Source organism: Diceros bicornis, chromosome 6 (assembly GCF_020826845.1).
Source record: "Diceros bicornis minor isolate mBicDic1 chromosome 6, mDicBic1.mat.cur, whole genome shotgun sequence".
Classification (NCBI taxonomy): domain Eukaryota; kingdom Metazoa; phylum Chordata; class Mammalia; order Perissodactyla; family Rhinocerotidae; genus Diceros; species Diceros bicornis.
The window spans coordinates 54252219-54278162 of NC_080745.1; the positions used below are offsets into that span (position 1 = coordinate 54252219).

A 25944-nucleotide genomic window follows, 5' to 3' on the forward strand; every position below is an offset into this window, starting at 1 on the left:
ATACAAGATATATTTGCATTGATTATTATGGCATATAGAAAATTTATTGATCTTTGAATATTTATAATTCAGCCTCTCTAATCACTTTTCATTAATTCTAAAAGTTAGTTCACCTGAGTTTTCTAGGAATATAATCACAATGACAGTAATTAGTAACCATTTGCCTCTCTTTCCCAATGTTCGCATCTCCTAAATGTGTTCTTGCTTTAATGCCTTCCCTAGAAATGTCAAACATTGATGCAAGAATCTTTGACTTCTTCCCAATTTAATGTAGATGGTTCTGGTAATTTGTTCTTAATCGTGATGTTATTGTTTTTTAAATCAACTTTATCCCTTTAAGGTAGCATCCCCCTTTTCTGAGTTTACCATAAGATTTTACCAGTAATGTATGTTAATTTTGTGACATAATTTTTCAGCATCTATTGAAATAATTATAAGGTTTTTATTATTGAAACTATTAATATGGTTCATTGAATGAAAGGATTTCCTAACTATAGGCATATTCTTTTAGCTCTTTCCTATAATAGAGCTAATTTGTCAGAGTGCTGTTCATCCAGGGTGGTAAACTTTTCTCAATTGAGTGATACTTGCCAATTTTTTTTCTCCACAGTGGTCTCTGTATCATTAACATTTTGGTTTCTCACAATCTTTTTTTACAGCAAATAGTTTGATTGTTTTCCAAAGGATAAATAAACATGGCTTATTTAATGGTTACAATATGTTGTGTGAACTTGAGGTTGGTGACTGTCTCGTAGAAGTGGGTTCTACATTAGGTCTAACTCTTGCCACCTTTAAATCAATTCTAATAAAATGCATACCAAGAAAATTAAAATGTGAGCCAATAAACCCTGATTGCATGTTGTTGGTACATGATAAATCACAATGGTTGAACACATGCCACAGGAGCTATGCTGATTGCTTGAACAGGGAAAGCATCATTGCCCTCCCCTCCCTCATTCTGGCACACACATGTGCATACAAACCCACCGACTACACAGAGATGGCCCATTTTAAGTATTGTATTTCTAGGATCATTTCTCTTGGGTTTTTTAGAATGTAGTGCTCATTTTCACTTAAACATTTCCTTCTTTTAATCATTTAATCACTCAAAAAATTTTATTCAGGGTCTATGATGTGACCCGCTCTGTGCCAGGTTTTGGGGAAACATTTTAGATAAGTCAGACACGATCACTGTCTTTATGGAACTTACATATTCATAAGTAAGACTCAAAGTTTTTTCATTTTCATTTTTTTGTACTTTGTCAGGCTTTATAAACTGTTAGTTTTCTGTCTTTTTGCTACATCTTTTAACTATATAATATAGCTTCCTAGTTGCTGATGGTCTGAATGTTCTTGAATTATTCATTCAATATGTGCCAGGCACTGTTCTGGATACTGGGGATTCCAAAGTGAAGAAAAAAGACAAAAATCTTTGTCCCCATGGAGCTTACTATACTCTAATGAATTCCCAATTCCAAGGCTTTGCAAGATTCATTCAACTTTAATATGCTATGTATACCACAGGTACTAAAAAAAGAAAAGTGAATCAAGCATTCTGGAAAGATAGCAAAGCAGAAGTTGGTGCAAAAAGGGATTTCTAGTTAATAATTATTTAAATTGAAATTCACTTAACTTCCCTCTCCAGGTAATTCAATTGTCTGCAGTTTTAATAAATTTCAGTATATGTGACTCCAGCTTTTCAGGCAGGACATCATAAAGCAGATTCAGCAGGCTTCTGTCATCTGGTGCATTTCTTTGCTCAAATGTTTGCCTTCACAGTCAGAAACCTTTAACTATTCGGCAAAACGATGAGAAGCAACTACAAGTGTTTATTGAGTGGCTTCAAATGGTAGAGCAGCTCTTCCTCATTCCCCCACCCTCCAAATAAGGAATTCCCAAATAATGGGAGGCAGCGTAAAGTAGGGACTTTCTGAGATCACCAACTGACTCTGAATAGAAACTACAGAGGGAGAATGTAGGTACTGTTGTAACGATCTCCTCTACAAAGGATAAGGTTGGCACGTGCTTGTTCTATAGGATAACTCTATATCAGCAATGTTTTCCTTTGGTACTTACTGAAATTAGAATAAGAAACCTCAATCAGTTGAATTCATTCATTCATAGGATCAACAGATTTTTACTGAGTACCTCCTATATGTCAGGCCCTGCTTTTGTGGACTTTGCAATTTTGGTGGCAAGTAGATATTGAATGAGTGAGTACACCCGTGATTAGTATCACAAGGGTAGGGAGACTAGATTGGCTGGGGGCAAACAGGCTGCTGTGCAAAGTATGTTAAGGAGCATGGCAATAAACCATAATAGCAGTTATTCATTCATTCATTCATTCAAGAATCAATAAGAATTTCTCAAGAAAAATGACTCTGAAGCCAAACTTACAGTGGCATGTGAATACAGTCTCCAATGAGTTTCACAAATTCTGAACTGGCATCCTAGCTAGGTTTAAAGCTACCTATAAATGCAGTGATGGTTATGAGAGGGGATTATTTTCTTAGGTCACAATAGTAATAATAGTAATAATAACAGTGAACATTTATTGCATATTTTCTATGTGCAGGCCACAATGCTAAACATTTTACATGTATATTCTATAACCCTCAGAACAACCCTAAGGTAGGTAAAATTAGAATCCTCATTTTCCAGATAAGGATCCTGAGGCTCAGAGACATAAGAAACTGGTCCAAGATCACACCTCTAGAAAGTGGTAGATTCAAGATGTCATGAAACCCAACATGATGTCATGAAACTTACCAGGAGTTGAGCTCTTTAAAATAAAGGCCAGTGATGGGAAATGAATCTGCGTACTTAGCCAAACACGTTAAGAATGTGCAATAACTCACTGCCGGTTTTCACAGTGTTTCAGAGATTAAGTAAATAATCTTCAAGAGAATCCAATCCAAGTGTGCAGTTCGTTGCATTCAGCACACATACTTGCTAAAGAAAAAATTTTGTTCATCGCAGAGAATGCTTCCATTTTACACTATCCCTACTCCTATGACCTATCCTGGTTTCTTTTCAAGGACCACATTAGAGCAAACCATCTTTTCCCCAAGCAACAAGTGTCTACTTACCAATTGTAACAGGAAAAGAGGAAGTGGCCCACAGCTGGTCTCAGGTAGACACTGCTATTCTGTTTCAAGAAGTTTTGAAGAAACCCAGAGCTTTCAAGCTTCTGAGTTTCACCATGGTTTACTATCAATGCACACATTCTCCTGACCATCAACTTTTGTAAACGTCCTATGTAAATGCAGAGGAAACCAGCCTTCACAAGGGCCTCAGAGGCACCTAGAGGATCTGCTTACACTCTTCCTTTTGCTTCTTCCTCCCCTTCATCATCACCACCATCTTTGCTATTATTTATTAAGTACTTACTGTGTGTTCAGCACTCTGCTAAGGTTTTATGTATATGTAAGCCTCACAACAATCTTATGAGATAGCTACCATTAACTCATTTTTCAGATGATGAAGGAGGCTGTGAGGTTGTTTAACTGCCTCAAGGTCACACAATGAAAAGCAAAGTCTGGATTAAAACACAGATCTGTTTAACTCCAGAGGATGTGTTCTTAACTGCAAAGCTATAATGCTTGCCTTAAAGGAATCACAATGGGGCAGAGGATCAAGGAACAATGGACCAGATGTGTGGATCTAAGATAAGCCTGTATTTACACAAAGTGACAGGGTTGAGATTTAAGAGCTTCTTAATCTGAGGTCCATAGACCCCCGAGTGTCTAAAAATAGATTTTGGAGGGTTTGTAACCCCCTAAAAAAGGAGTCAGCAAATTTTTTCTTAAAGGACCAGATAGTGACTTAGGCTTTGCAGGCCATGTGGTCTCTGTTGCAAACATTCATCTCTACTGTTGTAGTGCAAACACAGCTACACACAATATACAAATGAATAGGCAAGGTTATGTTCCAATAAAACTTTATTTATAAAAACAGGCCGCTAGCCCCAGGCTCTAAAATGGTATGCAACATGCATACTATGTGCATATGTGCATAGTAATTTTTGATGTTGTTATTAGGAGAAGATTCATAGCTTTCCATAGCTTCTCAAATAGGTTCAAAATTCAAGATGGCTAAGCAGTTGTCTAAATGGTCTCCAAGCCCCTCTAAACTTAGACATTCCAGGATTCTATGATTCTACATGCCTTTTAAATTAACACTCTCTTAGAGATTTTTTCTCCTTAGCAGGCTCATTTGATGGATTCTGCTGTGAACTCTTAAGTGGACTATAATTACTATCTGTTGAGAAGGAAACATAGGACGCATTACCATTTCAACCTTCCCTGGCTTACCTGGCCAGATGACGCTGGCTGAAACACAAATACAATCCAGACTGGAATACAGCAGCTCAGTCCTGCACCAGCTAGTCTGAGGTTTGCCGAGGCTTTCTCCTCTTTTCAGAGACCACTTTCTGTGTTCCATTGAGCCTTCACCTCAGAAAGCACTCACTTGTCCTGACCACACTGATACATAGTTTGGATTCCTGGAGTCAGCCAGGTCTGCCCAGGTATGGTGTGGAGGGAGGGATATTGCTGGATGTGTTTGCCTGATGCATCTCTGCATCTGCTCTGGGACCCTCTCCCAAGGAAACGTGGTTCTTTCTCTTAGGATTCTCTAGCTTCACGAGTTAGAGCAACTTATTTACTTCCTGCGATGGCACCAACATGTACCTTTGCCCTGTCTCCCACTCCATGGGACTTGTCTTCCCCAACTAGAATCTTTAGGTGGAGACTGCTGATTATATTCCATTGTGTCTGCCATAGAGCTTGGTACCATGCTTTGCATACATTTTTCAGGTTATTAGCACTGAGATCCCTGAAAGCTATAGCCAGTTTTAAATCCTTGCATCACTTGAAAATCAAAATAATGATTGTCCAATCAATTTGAATAAAAAGCAGGATTGACTGCTTTAAATTTTAGGAAAAAAGAGAGATATTAAAACAAGGAATTACAAATACTATGAATCATAATGTGATTGCATTCATATTCCAGGTTTCTGAGAATAGAGAATTGAGCATAGGGGAAGAAAAGGAGAAAAAAATAGAAGGAGAGAAAGAAATGATAGAGAAGAAGAGAATGAAACAAAGAGAATGAAGAGACAAAGAGGAAGACAGAAGGAAAGGATGGATGCAGAGTGAGTCGGTATGCTAACCAACTACTGCTGGGTTGAAATTCAGTGTCATTAGGATGCAGCTATTTCTCACAGCAAGTGCCCCCCAAAGAAGCAAATAAACCAGCAAATGAAAATAACGGGACTATAAATCATTTAGCCAGTACTTCTGGAGACTTTATTCCATATTAGTCTCCTGTATATATCACATCAGGATTAGTGTTAGCTCTCCGAAATGAAACATCAATAAGGGGACCACCTGGTGCTGGCAGTACCTCCAACTAATATTTCAGTTCAGCTTTAATTAACACGTTCATCTGGCAGCAGCATGGTGCCACGTAAATAGAAACGGGTCATGGGAGGCCTGGGTTCTTGTTCTGGCATATCATTATCTGACCTTGGTTCGCCAATCTCTGTGCCTCAGTTTCCTCATTTGTCAAATGTAAATAAGAATTCCCTGCTCTGCTTATTTCACAAGTGTGTTAAGAGGACGGAAAGCAGATACACACACACACACACACACACACACACACACACACACACTTGGAAGAGTATAAAATGCCAGATAAATGTAAAATTGACCTTGTTCTTTTTACTTAACAAGGTAGTGGGTAGGCGGGAGGTGGGGACGATGGCATTTTGCACAGAAGGCTTGGTGACTCAATGAAGTGTCTTTTTTTTCCCTTTGTAATATCTGGTCTGGGATTATTACTGCTTTCTTGATGTTTTTAGACATACTTTTCCCCTTCAGAAATGCCAAAGGTGAAAAATACTATTCCACTGCTATAATTTGTCACCCTTGCTGCCTGAGCAAGACGTGCATAGACAGTTCAGTAATTAAGCTTTTCAACACTGCATCATAAAGTTTTATTCTGGCAAAGGCTATATTTATCAGCTAACAAGTATTAAATCACCCCACTGCTCAAGCCGTTTCTCACTTGAATATGCTCCTTTCAAAACAGAGCAGCTTTCCTTGGCTGGCTTGATCAATAAAAGCTCTTGTTTGGAAATATTGTGGTACTGTGTGGTCCTTTGGGGCTGACAGACATACATGTTGGCAACTGTTCCAAATGGTGCTGACCCCTGTTTCTTGGGGGAGTTGCATACCTTAGTGCTGGGTCTTTTAGGGCATCCTGGCCATCCGAGTTTCCTGGCCCCCTGGGATGGCTTCCAGCACAAGATATTCTCATATCCATTTGAATTTCTAAAGGAGAAGAGGTAAATGAAAAGACAGAACACAAGCATTTGATACATTTTATTTCCTGATTTGACCATCAGGGAATTGGTCTGTTCCTATCACAGATGGATCTAAATGTAAAATAAGTTTTCAAAACGATTAAAATAGCAGAGTAACAATGAGGTACATACTAAGCAGGGTTGAGTCTTTTCTCATATTGCCATAGTCTTCTCAATGAATTATTAGGGAAACATACTTAGCATGAATAGACATTAAAAGTCATCAGTAATGGCTTAGAAGAATACTTTCTCTAGGTAACCCATCCCACCTTTATAAATCATTTTTTTTCTCTCTTCTTTGGAGGATATATATTCATGTGACGAATATAATGTTGTTCTTAAATCTTCAGGATGCTTTCAGTCAATTGGCTCCAGAATTATATTCGTTAAAAGCAAAATAGTTAGTTAATACACTTGAATATATTTTCTCCCATATTTTAAGGATAAAACCAAAATAAAGACAAATTTTAATCAAATATGAGCCAAAATGATGAAAGCAATCTCAATAATTTTCATTATGTCATACTAGACATCACATTAATTTTCCTTTTCTTTTCTCCGCTTTCAAAAATAAGTGACATTAACCACATGTACGCATTTCAGTTTTTCATCAATTGATTCCTAAAAGGACACATATAATAACATTCCACAGGATCACAAAACCCACTTTGTAGGTACATAAGCAAGTTCTGCCCATGTCTATGTATGTGTATATATGAGAGTGGGCATATAAATGTGAATCATTAAATACTACCAAGGTAAGAAGTCTTTTGTTGAACTTTTCTTAGTTTGAAAGGCTGCAACAATTTCTTTCCTTTCAAAATGATAAAATAGAACTCACCATTTTATTTTTCAAATTAGCAACAGGTAGCTTGTTTGGAAGGCTGGGATCGATTTCTCTCCAGCCAGCAAGTCACGGGTTTGTCACTGAAGCATGTGGGTGATAAGCTGAATCACTAAGTTGGCAAATATTGAACTATTTTAAGTGCATCTATTTTCTGGTTCAGTAAATTTTTTTGTTGTATTAAATTCATTAAACTTGACACCGTCTAAATGCCACAGCACATACTGGAGTGCCCATAAAGGTAACAGCACCAGCACAGGAGATGACAAAAGCTGAAGATCGATATATTTCCACTCAGCTTCTATTTAATTTTTATCTTTCATATTGAGAGTGGATTTTTTTAAGGTTAAAAAGTATTGTGTGACCAAGAAAGTCAAGTTGAATCTGGTTATTTTCTGAAAATTTGAAGAGAGTATTCTTTGTCAGTCAAGTTGCCCTCCAAACTGCATTCTTAGAGATGATGGCAAGTATGACCTACCACTCAGAAGCATTTAATAACTTGGAAGAGAAATGAGAAACAAAAATTACACTCTGTTATCCACAGTTTAGAGGAAACTTGTAGATTGCAATTTTCAAAATTATTGAATCAAGGACATACTTGAAGATTTATAATGAGGCCTTGATAATGATTATTCTTTATTTGGGATTAAAATTTTCAAAAGGATAATAATGGCTTTGGAACATGAACTGTTACTTTGATTTGACATAATTTTGGGGGAGGGTCATTTGTTATTCTTTCTTTTTTTGGTGAGGAAGATTGTCCCTGAGCTAACACCTGTGCCAATCTTCCTCTATTTTGTATGTGGGATGCCACCACAGCATGGCTTGATGAGCGGTGTGTAGGTCCACAGCTGGGATCCGAACTCGTGAACCCCAGGCTGCAGAAACGCAGCACATGAACTTAACCATTATGCCACCGGGCCGGCCACTCGTTTGTTATTCTTAAGCACTACTTTTCCTCCAACAAGGGGTAGTCATGGCAATTCAGAAAAGTGGCAAAATGTGTAAGGTACAAGGAATTTTCATTCTAGCATGGGTCGTAACTATTGAAATTATAAAATTGATTTTATACTCCATATGAAAAATGACATAAGAACAAATTTCCAGTAATTTCTCTCAATGAAATAGAAAACAAAATAATAACAGAAAACTGTGAAAACAAAAACCCAAAGTAGAGAATAAGGAGAACATAGAGAATAAGGATACAGTTACTAAATATGATTTTTTAAAGCTTCTAGAACACATAGGGCAGAAGTGATGCAGCCATCAAAGTTGGACTGAGTAAATCCATCCCCTCCACACACAAGGAGAGGTTTGAGATGAAGAGTCATTTGGCCAGGATAGTTGGCAGCAGCATTTGTAACCTGAAAAAGTAAAAAAGAAAAAAGGATTGCAATTGACATTCTGTGCTCTATTGTGTTGTCACATCAATGCCTACCTGGGGAAGGCTTCTCTACCTGGAGAAATCAAGATGTTTCACAATGAGCAATGGAAAACAAAACCAAGACCCCCTAAACTCCTCCCCTTGCCCAAGTGTTTACATTGACATTCTTATATGTTTACATTTTCAGTTATTTGTTAGGATAATCAGAAATGTGTTGAACTTCAAAATTAGTAGGTTATGATATGCTAAATTAGTTGAAATATAGTGATGTTTTTTAGAAGGGGGAAATGATATTCATGAAATCATTCACCAATTATTGAGTATCTGCTATGTACCAGATGAGGTGGATACAAAAGAGATTTAAGGGCAGTGTCCTTAAGGAGTTTCCAGTTCAGCATGACTGCTGGCACACAACAGTGTCTAAGGGCTAAGACAGGATGAAGGAGAGGGTGTTATGGGGACACACAAGAGGGGGCCCAACCCAGCACACCCAGATAGAGAAAGCTTGAAAGGGGAGGTGCCTCGTCATTTCACTTGAGTTCTGAAGGTTGCATAAAAGTTTGCCACTCAGGGGGCCAGCCCTGTGGCTTAGCGGTTAAGTGTGCGAGCTCTGCTACTGGTGGCCTGGGTTCGGATCCCAGGTACGCACGGACGCACTGATTGTCCGGCCATGCTGAGGCCGCGTCCCATATGCAGCAACTAGGAGGATGTGCAACTGCGACATACAACTATCTACTGGGGCTTTGGGGAGAAAAAGGGAAAAACAAAGGAGGAGGATTGGCAGTAGATGCTAGCTCAGGGCCGGTCTTCCTCAGCAAAAAGAGGAGGATTGGCATGGGTGTTAGCTCAGGGCTGATCTTCCTCACAAAAAAAAAAAAATGTTTGCCACTCAAGGAAACAGGGATAGGGCTTTCCAAAGAGAAGGAGTAGCATGTGGAAACGCTCACAGTCTATGGACACTGAGTGTATGAGAACAAAATGTGTTTAGGAATCTACAGGGCAAGCCACATTTGTGTATTTGTGTGTGTGTGTGTGTGTCGACTGAAGGAAGGGACATGGCCGAGAGGCAAGATAAGAGAAATATAGTGTTTCAAATTTTAAAGATAAAAAATTTATAAATCAAAAAATCTATTAAAAGTGTAGATTTTACTATTTATGAACCAAAAGTGGGGAGAATCAGCTGAAGTCTGGGATTTATTTTATTTTGTAGAACCAGGTTTATAATATTTAAAATGATGAAAAATATGTAGAAGTTATTTCCTGGAAAAAAATTATTCTCAAAATTAGAATGGATGTTGCTAATAAGCATTCATTGTCAGAAGAAGGAGCAGGAGGTAAATGTAGTTATCTTAGATACTGAGATGGTTTGGCTACTGAAAGACCAAAAACTCCCTAAAAAAACAAATTACACAAACCTACTATAAAGGCAATTTCACTCAGGACCGCTTTCCTGCACAACTTCAGGGGGAGCCATTCACATAGACTACAACATGGCAGTTCTGGTCTCTCCCCTACAGTGTTTTCACGGAGAATAAAAGAGTATGGCCCATGAGGACTTGCTTGTTGAAAAATCACACACAAAAAAATCCAGAAATGTAATAAATGCTATTTGGACTATGGAGCTGAGATTTTGGTTCTAAATAGGCAGAGTTAGTACATGTTTTTACAATTTTTTAAAACTAGAAAAACTTTGCATAGATATTTTTTATTTATATGCCATATTTTACTCTAAAAATAGAGGCAGTACAATTATTTTATTGTTGAATCTGAATCTCTAGAGATATGGACCTTAAAACCCATGTCACTCAGATACAAACGTAAGATGTGAAGAGTATCCTCTCACTTTTCTGGAGGTCACTTGATAGCAATATCATCTATCACAGACATAGTAGCTAATTTTTTTTTAAATTAAGCCATAGTTTTAATTTATGTTGAATTGTAATTTTTTCCCCAGCTTTACTGAGGTATAATTGACAAATAAAAATTGTATATATTTAAGATGTACAGCATGATGTTTTGATATACATATACATTGTAAAATAATCACTATAATCAAGGTAATTAACAAGATGTACTCAGCAAATTTCAAGTATACAATACAGTGTTATTAACAACAGTCACGTTGCTGTACATTACATCTCCAGAACTGACTCATCTCACATAATTGAAACTTTGTACCCTTTGACCAACATCTCCCTATTCCCCCCTCCCACCAGCTCCTGGCAATCACCATTCTACTCTCTGCTTCTATGAGTTTGACTGTTTTAGATTCCATATATAAGTGAGATCATGCAGTATTTGTCTTTCTATAGCTGATAATCTTAGAATCAGCACAAAAGATCTTTGAGCGGCTAAAATAGATAGCACATAGTGCAGGCACTGAAGCACAGACTTGGATGTTCAATCAGAGCTATTAATCTCCTGCTTTAGATGGAATTTTTAACAAGATGGATGATTTGATTTATCAGTGAAACACTAAGGGAGGAAGAAAACTGCTTGGTTCCTATATATTAGAGATTTTAGAATGTGAATAGTGTTGATAGTCTGAAAGCAAGGGATTAACACAAAAACCAGACAGCTCTAGAAAGAAACTTGGCAGTCAGGTGCCATTTAGTGGAGAGGCAAACAACTTTCTGGCTCTTAATGGGCCCTGAGGGTGCCGGCTACTAGTTTTCCTGTAATTATTAATGCTCGTGATGATGGCCCCAATATTCAAGAACTAATTCTAATATGCATAAAGTATTAATGGTTAGCATTTCTTGAATGTTCACTGCATACCAAATGCTTTACATGCACACCCCATCCAATTCACATAGGAACTCTATGAGGTGGTTACCATTATTCTCATCTTATAGATAAGCAAGCTGAGACTCAGAAAGATTGTTACTTGCCCAAGGACAGAGAGTTAGGAGTTAAAGAAACAGGGATTCGCACAGAGCAGGCTGAGTCCAGAACTCACCCTTCCAACACTTTCAGAAACATTTCCATAAAGATATGATTTAAGTAACCCAAAACAAAAATGTTTGATAGTCACTTAGTTTTATGCATCTGGAAAATTTACGTAAATGGAATAACTTATTCATATGTATTCATATATATACATATGTGTGTGTCTATCTATGTATAATTTATACACGTACATATATAAATCTACATTTGTTGTAAAATTTTGATACATTCCAATTGATATTCCTGTATAGATAAACCTTGGCATTATTAAACATTACACAAGTATTAAGCAGGAGGGAACTTAAGGGAAAAAGTTCTGCTCAGGGGTGAGCTGGTAATTTATGGTGTTATGTAATTTCATTTGATGAGTGGTAAATGCCAGATGCCAGATGCCAGATCACATGGTTGGAAAACTGGGCCACTGATTAGCCAGTGTGCAGTTTGGATGAAATCAATCTTGCTGCATTTAGGTGGAATCGACCATTTTGCAATTACCCAATGAGGAAAATATGAAAACATGAAGTGTGTGTTGGCAAGCTTCTTCACCCATGTGAAGTAGGGAGCCCTGCAGTGGAGAAGCACGTAATTGTCAAACCCACAATCTCTCACAATAACGCAGTCTTTGGCCATGCTTCCAGCCGCAGTGAGGAACCACAACTCAATGACTGTGTTTAAGCGAGATGTCAGGGCTGAAACAACCCCTGGGACATCCAGGTTGCTTCGGCTCACATGCGTGCCAGGGAACTCTCGCTGCAGATGCTGCTGCTCCAGGGTCACTAATGTAATGTTTCTATCAACTTAGATGATGACTGGACTGGACATATAAATTCAAAGCAGAAAATGCAGTTTTATTTCTAAGCTATTTAAACCCATGTGAAGGTGTTTTGTGACTTCTCTCCACCTGCAGAATAAAATACAAACTCCTCAGCCCCACGTGGAAAGCCTTTCATAACCAGATCTTATCTCCATTCAAGCCTCATCTCTTGCCACTTCTCTCACCTCTGCCACACTCCTATCTACATTCAAACTAAGGTTCTTCAAACACATCCTTCCGTGTTGTGCTTCTGTGACTCTGAATAAGCCATTCTGCTTGGTGAAGTTGTATTGTTCCCTCTCTTTTCTGCCAAGTAAATTGCTCATCCTTTAAGAACCAGCACAAATGTCATCTGCTCTCAGGTCCTTCTTGCTCTGCCAGGCAGGGTAAGTGTCTTTTCAGCATGTTATTTGTATCTATTATGTGACTTGCTATTTAGCACTGTAATTATGTCCATGTCTGTCTCCCTTCCTAGATTGCACGCTCCTAAAAGTAGGCACTGTGATGCACTAATCTTTGTGTTCAAGGCTGACGATGGTGTCTAGTCCATATTAAGCATGCAATAAACGTTTATTGAGTTAAAAAAAATAGAATATTGTACACACAGTTGACCAAATGAAGATCTTCACAGGGAACCAGCTACACAAAGAGCGTTATTCAGAGGCTCCCACAGAGCTGGCAGAGGCTCAGATGGAAGAGCTATTGTATTTAGAAGGCTTGCAGTAACGACGAATGGAGGTCTGTCCTCTCGCCTCTGGTTGCAAACTGCTTTATGTGAATGTCTCGTACGTCATGTATTAAGTTGAATCACACAAACTTATTGATTCTGTAGGTCAGAAATGGTAAAATATTGTCAATTTCTATATAGTTTAACCTAACAGTTTCTTTGTATCATGATTATTAATTGTAAAAATTCAGGGGCCGGCCCCGTGGCTTAGTGCTTAAGTGTGTGCTCTCGGCTACTGGTGGCCCGGGTTTGGGTCCCGGGAGCGCACTGACGCACCGCTTCTCCGGCCACGCTGAGGCCGCATCCCACATACAGCAACTAGAAGGATGTGCAACTATGACACACAACTATCTACTGGGGCTTTGGGGAAAAAAAAAGGAGGAGGATTGGCAATAGATGTTAGCTCAGAGCTGGTCTTCCTCAGCAAAGAGAGGAGGATTAGCACGGATGTTAGCTCAGGGCTAATCTTCCTCACCAAAAAAAAAAAAATTCACACAAAAAAGTCCCTTTGGTGTGAGAATGAAATTAAAGATGAAAAGAAAGAGGAAGGCAGACAAGTAGGTTAATAGGTATTTCCACAAAATGATAGTTGATAATTAGCAAGAAAATTCAGTGACACATGACAATGTGCACTCTTCCTTCCATACCTAAGCTGACAGCTAACGCCTGTCCTTGGACTGTCAGACATCTACTCATATATAACAATCTTGTTGGTTTGGCCTATGGAGTGGCTGTATTTTAGGGTGACCCGTTCTAGTTGGCTATCCGGTCCATGATGTGGTTACTTAAAACCAACCTTTCTGAAATATGGCCGTAGATGATGTTCAAGTGGGCTAGGCAAGAATTAAGGTCTCATAACTTCTAATCCTAGAGGCGCAACTAATTTAATGAGAGAACTTGGACAACCTATGAACAATCAGGTTCTTGCTGCTGCATTACCTCACTGGTTATGGATGTAAATTATACCTTTTTTCATTGAATCTAAGGCACCATCAGTTGGAAGAAGCACCGATATTTTATGTATCAAGGAGAAAGAAAAAAATAGTGTCAACATGACAAAACTTTATTTTATATTTACTAGAAAAGTTCTTTTAGACTTATCTACATGTAGATCTTATGCAAACATAAAAAGGAAATAAAAGAGAAATAGGTTGGTTAAGCCCTTCCAAAAACTTCTTCACATTCAGAGTTTGACTTCTCTGAAGCACTCTAACTCAGAGCTGTCAATGTCCACACTCTTCCCCACACAATCTGTCCTCTGTGCTACCTTGAGCACTGGCGATGCAGCATTTCTTACAAGAGTGCTCCATTGAATTGTCTTTCTGGGGTTTTCTTCTGAGCCGCTCACATCTGTTCTGCAAGTTCTGATTGGGCACTTTCTCTTCAGTGGGAAAGAAAGGTTTTCAGACAGCAACCGGGACTCATACTCTTTTCTCAAATGGTCCTTAAATAATTTGTTAATCTAAATATCAAGGAGTTGCAGTGGTGGTCCCACTGTTAGATCATTAGAAATAACCAAGTTCACATGTGTGAAAACTACACCTTGACCGTCTACTGGTGTATACCAACTTGATGGCGTCTTACAATTAATGAAATATGGCAAATACTAAATAGGGTAAGGGGAGAAGTATGTTGAATATCTGATAGTTAGTAAATGCATAGCAAGTCAAAACATAACGAGTGGCAGGATCCTTCAAGCAGGGCCTTTTCGGGTAAGCAGCATCTCAGTGTCAGGACTTCTAACATCTTCAGCACTGCTGATTTGAATCCTCCATTTTCTCAGTTCATTCAAATGAGCAGCCTCAGGTGAAACTGACAGAGATAGACTGGTTATCAGAGAATCGAATTGTTCATTTACAAAGGTAAATGTACCGATTCCAGAACCAAGTCTGGTTGTCTTCCCAGACCATTTATCTTAGTAGGCAAATTTCCTCAACTGTATCATAGATTATAAGGCTGACATATGTGCGGCAACTCCTGACAGACATCACTAATCAATTGTGGCATTCTTTTCCACTGAGCCCTGAAGTGGCCTCAGCCCCTTTCTCACTTCATTGCTTCAGGCAGCCACTACCAGTCAGCTGGAGTTGGCACTCGAGAGGAATCCTATATACCAGTCCTGGATTAGAGGACTGCAGAGCAGACACGCAATCAGAAATAAGGGAATTAAATACTCTTTAGGTTTTTTTTTTCTTTTCCCATTGAGCCAGGATAGTCTTACGCATCGCCTTTGTCCAAACCAGAGATACTCCAACGCCAAGAATTAGGATCACATCAGGAGCCATTTCCTCTAGGTGATGCTGGAGGCCCAATTCCAATTCCTTCTAATAACCTTCTAATAACCTCCCTCCAGACCATTGCCGTTCCATGGGTCACATCAGTCACATCAGGGCCCCAACAGTCGTGAAAATAAAATACAGGTATTTTGGTTACAATTGAAGTTCTACAAAACTGCACATTAAAAATATCAGGGCTTGTGGGAAAAATAGAGTTGGGGCAGATAACTCAAAAGTTATGGAACTCCGAACCAAGCACCAACAAAAACAATAAACATCATAGTAAAGGGACTAACACAGTTAACATTCTCCCTGCCTCTGCACATAGAGACATCTCTGCAGCCTAAACTCTGGGGCTTATGCTTCCTCCTTTGAGATGTAAGTCCTGGGCGGGGGGTAGTTGCTTCTAAAAGAGACCATTTTGATCTAAATTAAAAATATCCAGGATGTAGCTTTCTTCATCAGTCTGTCATTTCACTAAAGGTGAAATGTCTTTGTGGTTTCTTCATCAGCACTCGTACCTTTGCCAAAGAGCTTAACACCGTGGAAAACCCAGCGGTTCTTAAGGCCACGGCAACAGCCACTTTTTGCACTAAAGGCAGGCACCCCTGGAGATTTTCAGTTTTTTTCTTAAGATCTTCACATTTGCTAAGCCTTTCTCTTTGCTTTCGAGAAAGTTATCCTGATCATTTGAAAACATAAATATGTTCAAAACCAATATGATTCCCCTGCGATACTGATCTCCTATTCTCAGTTGCATTTGAAATAATTCACATTAAAAAAAACCCAGGGCTAATCTTACACACACACACACACACACACACACACACACACACACACACACCCCAAACCCAGGTGCTGTAAAAGGCCGAGTAATTTTACTGCTCTCTTAGGTTACATTACATTCCTGAGGATCACTTGAATTAGACTTGAGTATGCCTGAGGTTTGACAGCAGACGGAGATGTCTAAGCCCTCACTTCTGCTTTTGATACGCACATTGCACCCTTTTTTTTTGAGGAAGATTAACCTTGAGTTAACATCTGTTGCCAATCATCCTTTTTTGGCTGAGGAAGACTGGCCCTGGGCTAACATCTGTGCCCATCTTCCTTTACTTTATATGGGATGCCGCCACAGCATGGCTTGATAAGCGGTGCACAGATCCATACCTGGGATCCGAACCTACAAACCCCTGGCCACCGAAGCGGAGCACATGAACTTAACTACTACGCCACAGGGCCGGCCCACATTGCATCTTTTTAATTGATTTGTATCAATTCCAATGTCTGAGGGTGACTCTTTCTATAAATTGTCCTGGGATTCCAGGGAAATCTTACTGTCTCCTAGTTGCACACTGACTTGATTGGGGCAAATTCTGAGAAATAATGTCCTTGCGTTGGCATTTCCTCTGGCCATTGTGTGTGTGAAGTACTGAGCACACTGGCAATATGAATAGCTACGAAGGCTGAGATGGTATGGAGCTGATTCATACATTTCCTCACTTCCCCTACTCTGCTGCCAGTGTAAACCTGAACCCATGCCATGGTACATAAACCGCAGAAATTGAATATTTTGTTAACTTATTCTTTTATAGCCCCTATGCAAAGCTCAAAGGTAATGGTTCCCCAAAGTCAAGTCAGTCTTCTATGGCAAGAAGAAAAAAAATAAGGAGAATTATGAGTTTTATCATAGAGCTAAATGAATTCTGTTTATAAATTTGTCATGAGGTTTATCTTTACAATTCTTTTGGTTATACTTTTCGTTAAATTCTTATAGCTGTGAATTTGCTTTTTAAATTCTTAATTGCAGAATAAAAAGATAGCAATATTATATTGGTTCCCAAAATGTTTAGAGGGATTTTACTGGTCAATGAAATAAAAACGCCTGAAACCACTGTTCTGGACAAGGCGCTTGATGTGGCTCAGAGCACAGAATCTGTCAGCCTGAGGAAGGTTTTCCATAAATAAGGGGTAGGGGCAGGCAGCAAAGGTCAGCTTTGAAAAACCATCAATAATCTCAGGTAACACAGGACATGGTGAGTGGATAAGTAATTATTTAAAATGGAATAAAATCTTGCATAAAACGTATTTCCCAGAAACTTGTACAACTCTTCTATACAAATATTAATCTAGATAGAATTAGAATCTGAGGTAAGACATTCTTCAATTGTTCACCTGTGGCTAAATATTCAGGTAGTAACCATAAAAGGTGTGGCGAAAAACAGGGATTGGGTAAAAAGACTTAATCAAATGTGGAATAAATATGTACCTTCAAATTGCAGGTACCTAGAGAGTAAATGTGGTGTGTATTGATTTTTGTATTGATGTCTCATTCTTAACATATTCCCAAGGCATGATTACAAGCATCTATTATACGCCTGTGTACAAAGACAGGGAGAAACGTAAATAAATGCAGGAGAGACCAGAACTTATGTTGATGTCAATGGAAATGTCTGTTTACATATTTACAGATAGGGAACTAATCCAGGCACTCGGAAAAGATGAGACTTCAGTATTGTGTCAATAGTGAAAAATACAATCAACCTCAAAGCAAATTTCCATGATACAGGAAAGGAAGATCTAAGAAATGAAAGTTGAATACAGATTTTTTTTCAACAAAAAAAATGTTTTCTATTGGTCTCATTAAAAATGTGTTGTTTCTTTCCTTTTCTCTTATTTTTTAAAAGTCCCTCTGGGATTTGATGAAAACACAATAAAATATTGCTGATTCCTCTGCACTTAACTCTCCAAATTGCAGTTTGTTAAGAGATATTTGACGTTTAAAAGCCTTTTGAGTCCTCAGAAATAGCAAACTACGGGGGCTGTGTCTCATTCATTTTTGGATTCCCAGCATCTATTGCTCCATTGTACACGGTTGGTATTGAGCAAATGTTTGCTCAAAGGATGTATGCACACAGGCCAACAAAAAACTAATTCAAACTTTTGAAAGTTTTAAATTCTCAGTGTTCAAATGGTCTTTAAATGTGGTGGAAATTTTTTTTTCTCTATGAAAATAATTTTCTTTGGCTTCCCAGTCTCTAAATTTTCCTTTTTCTTTCTGAATTACCAGGTTATTAACCTTCTTCTATTTCAGCCCCTCACCATTCTAACTCAGCTCTTGAGCAGTTGCCCTGTCCAGGAGACCACTCCTCCAGTGCCCACAGTCCTTGCTCATCACCCCTAGAAAGCTGAATTCTCTGCCTCTAGCACATTTTTTGTAGACTCCACACAAAGGCACCAGAAATATTTGAATCCGCCTGAATTTCAAATGGGAAGTGAAGATGGTTTCTTATCCAGATAATTCACCCTCATCTCATAAAAACGCCATTGTAAAGAATACCTTGAAAAGTGTGTAAAATATAACTAGACGAGTGTATACGTGTAAATGTATACGTGTATGTATGATGGGATATACAGATGTTTACCTTTATTTCAAAAGATGGAGACCATAGTGACAGAGTCCATGCTATTTCCATAGTTTATGGCTAAGCTGCAGGGAAGCTGCACAAAGTCTAAATAATCCTTTAAATAATGTTTTCCATGGGAGATGGTAAATACATTCTTGAAAGCTAAAGGTGTCAGAGAGAAAAGAAACCAATTTTTCTGGGTGACCTAGCCAATTTATGTCTATATTTAAAAAAAATTCTTTCTTAGAATAGTCAACTCTCTATGCTCAGATTTTTTATGGCACAGCCAGAAATCATATACATATGTAATATATTTGTTATAGTGTTAAAAAAAAGTGATGATAAGAATTATTTCTTAATCATACATTGCATATTATTGAAGATAAGTGATACTCAGAACTGGGATAATAATGACAAATTGAGGGTACTGATTATACCATTTAATCTACTTTTAGGTATATTTCCTTAAAAAATATTATTCCTCTTTTGGCCACTGGTGTCTGAGGTTCTTAGTTTGTATTATCTTACGTTCCAGTACTCAACATTCATAAAGAGCCTTATCAACACTGGTTGCTTTCCTGCAGAGACGTACATTTTTAATTGGTTCTTATGTGCTATGTTCATCATCTAATCTTGCCTCTGTTCTACTCGTCTCCCCAGTGTTCTATTATATTTAATGGTGATTTCATAAACCCCTGTCTTTGTTGCGCTTTAGGGAAAGGTTTGCTTGTATTGTGGGCTCCTGGCTACAGAGCTCTGTATCTGGTACGACAGATTGTGAGTTGCTGTAAAATTACTATTGGTTGGAATACCCTAGGTGTGAAGAAAGTGATGTGGTTTGGTCAAATCTCAGTGGAGCTTTTCACTTTATTCGTATTTGTCTATTCTATTTTAATAAACCATTGGGTAGATGCAGGCAGACTGTGCCACAAATCAATTATATGATCCATGTAGCAGCTTTAGTGGCCTCGAACTGCAAAGGACATATTTTGCTGAAATTGTATATTCAATTGCTGAAGTCCACATTGAATCTGTTTAGCTCTGTTCTATCTTTTCAAGTCCTAAAAACACTGGAGCAGTCTATTTTGATGAGGACTTATTCAGAACAAGCACACAATAAAGAATGAGGTGCTGTTTTCTCTAGTACTGCTGCAGTAATAAGAGACAAAACAATAGTCATACTACATTCCCTTTTGGAGTTTTTAATTTAATAGAAAATTGTTCTGCCCTTCAGCAAGTTTTAGTATGTTCACTCATTAACTCTTCAAATATTAGTTGTGTTTTTTTAAGAGTTGCCAAGCACTGCGTGAGGTGTGAGGTACAGAAACCAGTTTCTAGCCATAAAGTGATTTAACCGACTGGAATCCTTTTGTTTTCATCTAAATATAAATGTTGCACCACAATCTCTCAAAGGATCAAATTGCTTGGGATCCTAGGATGCAGAATGCCAAAAATGCTTTTGACTGTGAGTCTAGAGATAAACCTAAGACCATCTTTCCTACTCAACTGAGCCTAATCACTACTTCTCCCCCATATAAGTTCATAGCTGCTTAATTTTCCACTAATTCAATCCTTCACCTCTTCTTCCATTCCCTCTCCCTTCTTCTTGATGACCCAGAAGCATGGCCATTATTTCTTTCTGGTTTGCATTCACGGTGAATGGACCCAACAGCTTTTTGTTTGGGCTGTGCAATTACGGCAAAAAGATTGTAGCCATTTTGATTTTTAGATCTAGAAACAACCTTCTTTCTCCTTTTAATACTGTGAAAATGAAAGGGTCAATCCTTGTGCTCCTCAGAGAAACAATAATGGAGGATGAAAAACAAGTGGTTTTAAAAGTCAGCTTAACTGAGGTATAATTTAAATACAGTAAAATTCACCCTTTTTTATGTGTACTGTTCTACAAATTTTGACAATGTACACAGTCGTGTTAACTACCACTATAAACAATATAGAGAACATTTGGATCATCCCCCAAAAAATTCCCTTGTGCTCTTTTGTAGTTAATCCCCTTCTCCCAGTCACTGCCCCCAGCAACCACTGATCACTTTTCTGTCCCTATAGTTTCGCCTATTCCAGAAAGGCATACAAATAGAATAATATAATATGTAGCCTTTGAGTTTGGCTTTCACTTAGATAATGCTTCTGAGATTCACTCATGCTATCGCAAATCTTGGTAGTTAGTTCCATTTTATAACTGAGTAGTTTTTCATTTATGGATGTACAACAATTTGTCCATTTAGATGAGTATTTGGGTTATTTACAACTTTGGGCAATTATTAATAAAGCTGCTATGAACATTTGCAAATAGGTTTTTATGTGGATGTATGTCTTTACTTCTCTTGGGTAAATCCCCAAGAGTGGGGTTGCTGGGTCACATGGTAAGTGTGTATTTAACCTTGTAAGAAACTGTGAAAGTGTTTTCCAAAGGGTCTGTGCCATTTTGCATTCCCACAGTGATATGTGAGGATTCCAGTTGCTTCATATCATCTCCAGCATTTCATATCTTCAAAGTTTTTGACTTGAGCCATTCTAGTAGGTATGTCATGGTATCTCATTGTAGTTTTAATTTGCGTTTCCCTAATGACAAATGATGTTCAGCATTTTTTTGTGTGTGCTTACTTGCCATCCACATCTCTTCTTTTTTTGTGTGTGGTAAAATGCATGTAACATAAAATTTATCATTAGTAATAGCCACTGGCAAACACTTATCTGCTTTCTGTCTCTATGGATTTACCTATTCTGGACATTTTATATAAATGGAATCATTCAAGATGTGGCCTTTGTGTCTGGCTTCTTTCACTTAGCATAATGTTTTCAAGGTTCATCCATGTGGTAGCAAATAACAGTACTTCATTGCTTTTTTTTTTTTCGGTGAGGAAGATCAGACCTGAGCTAACATCCATGCCAATCCTCCCCTTTTTGCTGAGGAAGACCGGCTCTGAGCTAACATCCATGCCCATCTTCCTCTACTTTATGTGGGATTCTGCCACAGCATGGTCTGACAAGCAGTGCGTCCGTGCGCGCCTAGGATCGGAACCCGGGCTGCCAGCAGCGGAGCACACGCACTTAACGGCTATGCCACGGGGCTGGACCCATTGCTTTTTTTTTTGTCCTTCAAATGTTTAATATGTGTACTTTAATATAATTTCCCATGGGTCTTGTTGTTAGAAATATGTTGAACACATATTTCTCACATAATGATTGATTTTCTTAGTAAAGTATAATTCATTGCTTTTCATGGCTGAATGATATTCCATCCCATGGGTATACCACATTTTGATTATCCATTCAACAGTTGATGGATATTTGGATTGTTTCTGCCTTTGGCTATTGTGAATAGTGCTGCTATGAACATTTGTATACACAGCTTTGTTTGAACATATGTTTTCAATTCTTTTGGCTATATACCTAGAAGTAGAGTGGCTTGGTTATATTGTAATTCTCTGTTTAACTAGTTGAGTAACCGCCAAACTGTTTTCCACAGTGTCTGAACCATTTTACATTCCCACCAGCAAAGTATGTATGTTCCAATTTCTCCACATCCTCACTAGCACTTATTATTTTTCTTTTTTAAAAAATTACATCCATCCTAGTGGGTATCTCATTGTGGTTTTAATTTGCATTTTCCTAGTGACTAATGACTTTGGGCATCTTTTCATGTGCTTATTGACCATTTATATCTCTTCTTTGGAGAACTGTCTATTCAAGTCATTTGCCCATTTTCAAATTAGATTGTTTGGTTTCTTGATGTTGAGTTATAAGAGTTCTTTACATATTCTGGATAATAGACCCTTATCAGATAAGTGATTCACAAATATTTTCTCCCATTCTATGGGTTGTCTTTTCACTTTCTTAATAGTTCTTTGATGCACAAAAGTTTTGAATTTTGATGAAGTTCAAAATATCTATTTTTTCTCTTGTCGCTTATGCTTTTGGTGTTATAGCTAAGAAACCATTGCCAACTATGAGGTCATGAAAATTTACCTCTATGTTTTCTTCCAGGAATTTTATGATTTTAGCTTGTATCGTTAGGTTTTTGATCCATTTTGGGTGAATTTTTGCATGCGGTGTGAGGTAAGGGTCCAACTTCATTCTTTTGTATGTGGATATCCAGTTGTCCCACCACTATATGTTGAAGAGACTATTCTTTTCCCACTGAATGTGTTTGGGAACCTTGTCAGAAATTAATTTACCATAGGTATGGGTTTATTTCTGTACTCTCCATTCTACTCCATTGATCTATATTCTTATGTTATTACCACACTATTTTGATTATGGTAGCTTGGTAGTAAGTCTGGAAATCAGAAAGTGTGAGTCCTCAAATTTGTTCTTTTTCAAGACTGTCTTGGCTATTAGGGTCCCTTGCAACTCCATATGAATTTTTGGATCAACTTTTTCCATTTCTGCAAAGGCCATAGGGGTTTTGATAGAAATTGCAATAAATCTATAGATCACTTTGGGTAATATTGCCAGATTAAAAAACATTAGAAATACTTAAAATCTTAAAAATATTGTCTTCCAATCTATGAACATGGGATGTCTTTTTGTTTACTTAAGTCTTCTTTAATGTCTTTCAGCAGTGTTTTATAGTTTTCATTGTAGAACTCTTATACCTCCAATGGTTAAATTCACAACTCTTCTTTAGTGAAGTGCTCTTTCAAATTTTTGCCCATTTTTAAATAATTAGGCCATTTGTTTTCTTATTACTGATTTGTGAGAGTTCTTTAAATATTGTGAATACCAGTCTTTTATCACATATATGTTTTTGCAAACATTTTCTCCAAGTCTGTGGTTTGTCTTTTCATTTTCTTAACAGTATCTTTCAAAGACATTGTTTTTAATTTTGATCAAGCACAATTTATCAATTTATTCTTTTATGGTTTGTGCTTTTTGTGTCCTATCTATGATGTTTTCCAAACCCAAGATCATAAAGATTTTCTCCTATGTTTTTATCTAGAAGTTTTATAGTTTTGGTTTTCTTTTTTTTTTTGTTGTTGTTGTTGTAATGAAATTTTGAAGTTCTATTTACTTTATACAAGCACACCACCAGAGTCAGATAACAACACAAAGACCCTATGCTAATTATACATAAGTTCCTCGAACAGTAACTGAACTGCCTATCTATGAACTGGGCACACAAATGTTTGCTAGTAACATAATACTTTTATAATGGAAATGTACCTATCACATTTTATTTTTAATTTTTAAAAATTTTTTGTTTATTGCAGTAACATAGGTTTATAACATTGTATAAATTTCAGGTGTACATCATTATACTTCTATTTCTGCATAGATTACATCATGTTCACCACCCAAATACTAATTACAGCCCATCACCACACACATGTGCCAAATTATCCCTTTCGCCCTCCTCCCTCCCCCCTTCCCCTCTGGTAACCATCAATCCAATCTCTGTCTCTATGTGTTTATTTATTGTTGTTATTATCTACTACTTAATGGAGGAAATCATACGGTATTTGACCTTCTCCCTCTGACTTATTTCACTTTGCATAATACCCTCAATATCCATCCATGTTGTCACAAATGGCTGGATTTCATTGTTTCTTATGGCTGAGTAGTATTCCATTGTGTATATATACTACATCTTCTTTATCCATTCGTCCCTTGATGGGCACTTAGGTTGCTTCCAAGTCTTGGCTATTGTGAATAACGCTGCAATGAACACAGGGGTGCATGTATCTTTATGCATTGGTGTTTTCAAGTTCCCTGGATAAATACCCAGCAGTGGAATAGCTGGATCATATGGCAGCTCCATCCCTGATTTTTTGAGGAATCTCCATACTGTTCTCCACAGTGGCTGCACCAGCCTGCACTTCCACCAGCAGTGCATGAGAGTTCCCTTCTCTCCACATCCTCTCCAACACACGTTGTCTCCCATCCCATCAACCATAGTCATTCTGACGGGCGTGAGGTGATATCTCACTGTAGTTTTGATTTGCATTTCCCTGATAGTTAATGATTTTGAACATCTTTTCATGTGTCTGTTGGCCATCTGTATATCTTCTTTGGAGAAATGTCTGTTCAGGTCTTTTGCCCATTTTTTAATTGGGTTGTTAGTTTTTTTGTTGTTGAGATGCATGAGTTCTTTATATATTTTGGAGGTTAAGCCCTTATCAGATGTATGGTTTGTAAATATCTTCTCCCAACTCTTAGGTTGTCTTTTTGTTTTGTTGATGGTTTCCTTTGCTGTGCAGAAGCATTTTAGTTTGATGTAGTCCCATTTGTTTATTTTTTCTATTGTTTCTCTTGCCCGGTCAGACATGGTGCTTGAAAATATGTTGCTAAGACCGATGTCAAACAGCGTACTGCCTATGTTTTCTTCTAGAAGTTTCATAGTTTCAGGTCTTACATTCAAGTCTTTAATCCATTTGGAGTTAATTTTTGTGTATGGTGTAAGGTAAGGGTTTACTTTCATTTTTTTGCATGTGGTTGTCCAGTTTTCCCAACACCATTTGTTGAAGAGACTTTCTTTTCTCCATTGTATGTTCTTGGCTCCTTTGTCAAAGATTAGCTGTCCATAGATGTGTGGGTTTATTTCTGGGCTTTCGATTCTATTCCATTGATCTGTGTGTCTGTTTTTGTGCCAGTACCATGCTGTTTTGGTTACTATAGCTTTGTAGTATATTTTGAAATCAGGGAGTGTGATACCTCCAGCTTTGCTTTTTTTTCTCAGGATTCCTTTAGCTATTCGGGGTCTTTTGTTGTTCCTTATAAATTTTAGGATTCTTTGCTCTATTTCTGTGAAAAACGTTGTTGGAACTTTGATAGGGATTGCATTGAATCTATAGATGGCTTTAGGAAGTATGGACATCTTAACTATGTTAATTCTTCCAATCCAAGAGCACGGAATAGCTTTCCATTTCTTTGTGTCTTCTTCAATTTCTTTCAGAAATGTTTTATAGTTTTCGGTGTACAGCTCTTTCACCTCTTTGGTTAAGTTTATTCCTAGGTATTTTATTCTTTTTGTTGCAATTGTAAATGGGATGGTATTCTTAATTTCTCTTTCTGCTACTTCGTTGTTAGTGTATAGAAATGCAACTGATTTTTGTATGTTGATTTTGTATCCTGCAACTTTACCATATTGGTTTATTACTTCTAAAAGTTTTCTGGTGGATTCTTTAGGGTTTTCTATATATAAAATCATGTCACCTGCAA

The 25944-nt window shown here is 37.8% G+C and overlaps 1 protein-coding gene across 2 annotated transcripts in view; it reads right to left on the reverse strand.

Moving 5' to 3' along the window:
* Positions 1 to 6375: 6375 nt before the first annotated feature.
* RNLS (renalase, FAD dependent amine oxidase) overlaps positions 6376 to 25944 on the reverse strand; it is a 264997-nt gene continuing 245428 nt past the window's right edge. For both annotated transcript variants that reach the window (XM_058543463.1, XM_058543462.1), the window contains exon 7: positions 6376 to 8575. In XM_058543463.1, the coding sequence (XP_058399446.1) occupies positions 8423 to 8575 (153 nt within the window). In that variant the 3' untranslated portion in view covers positions 6376 to 8422. The remainder of the gene's footprint in view (positions 8576 to 25944) is intronic.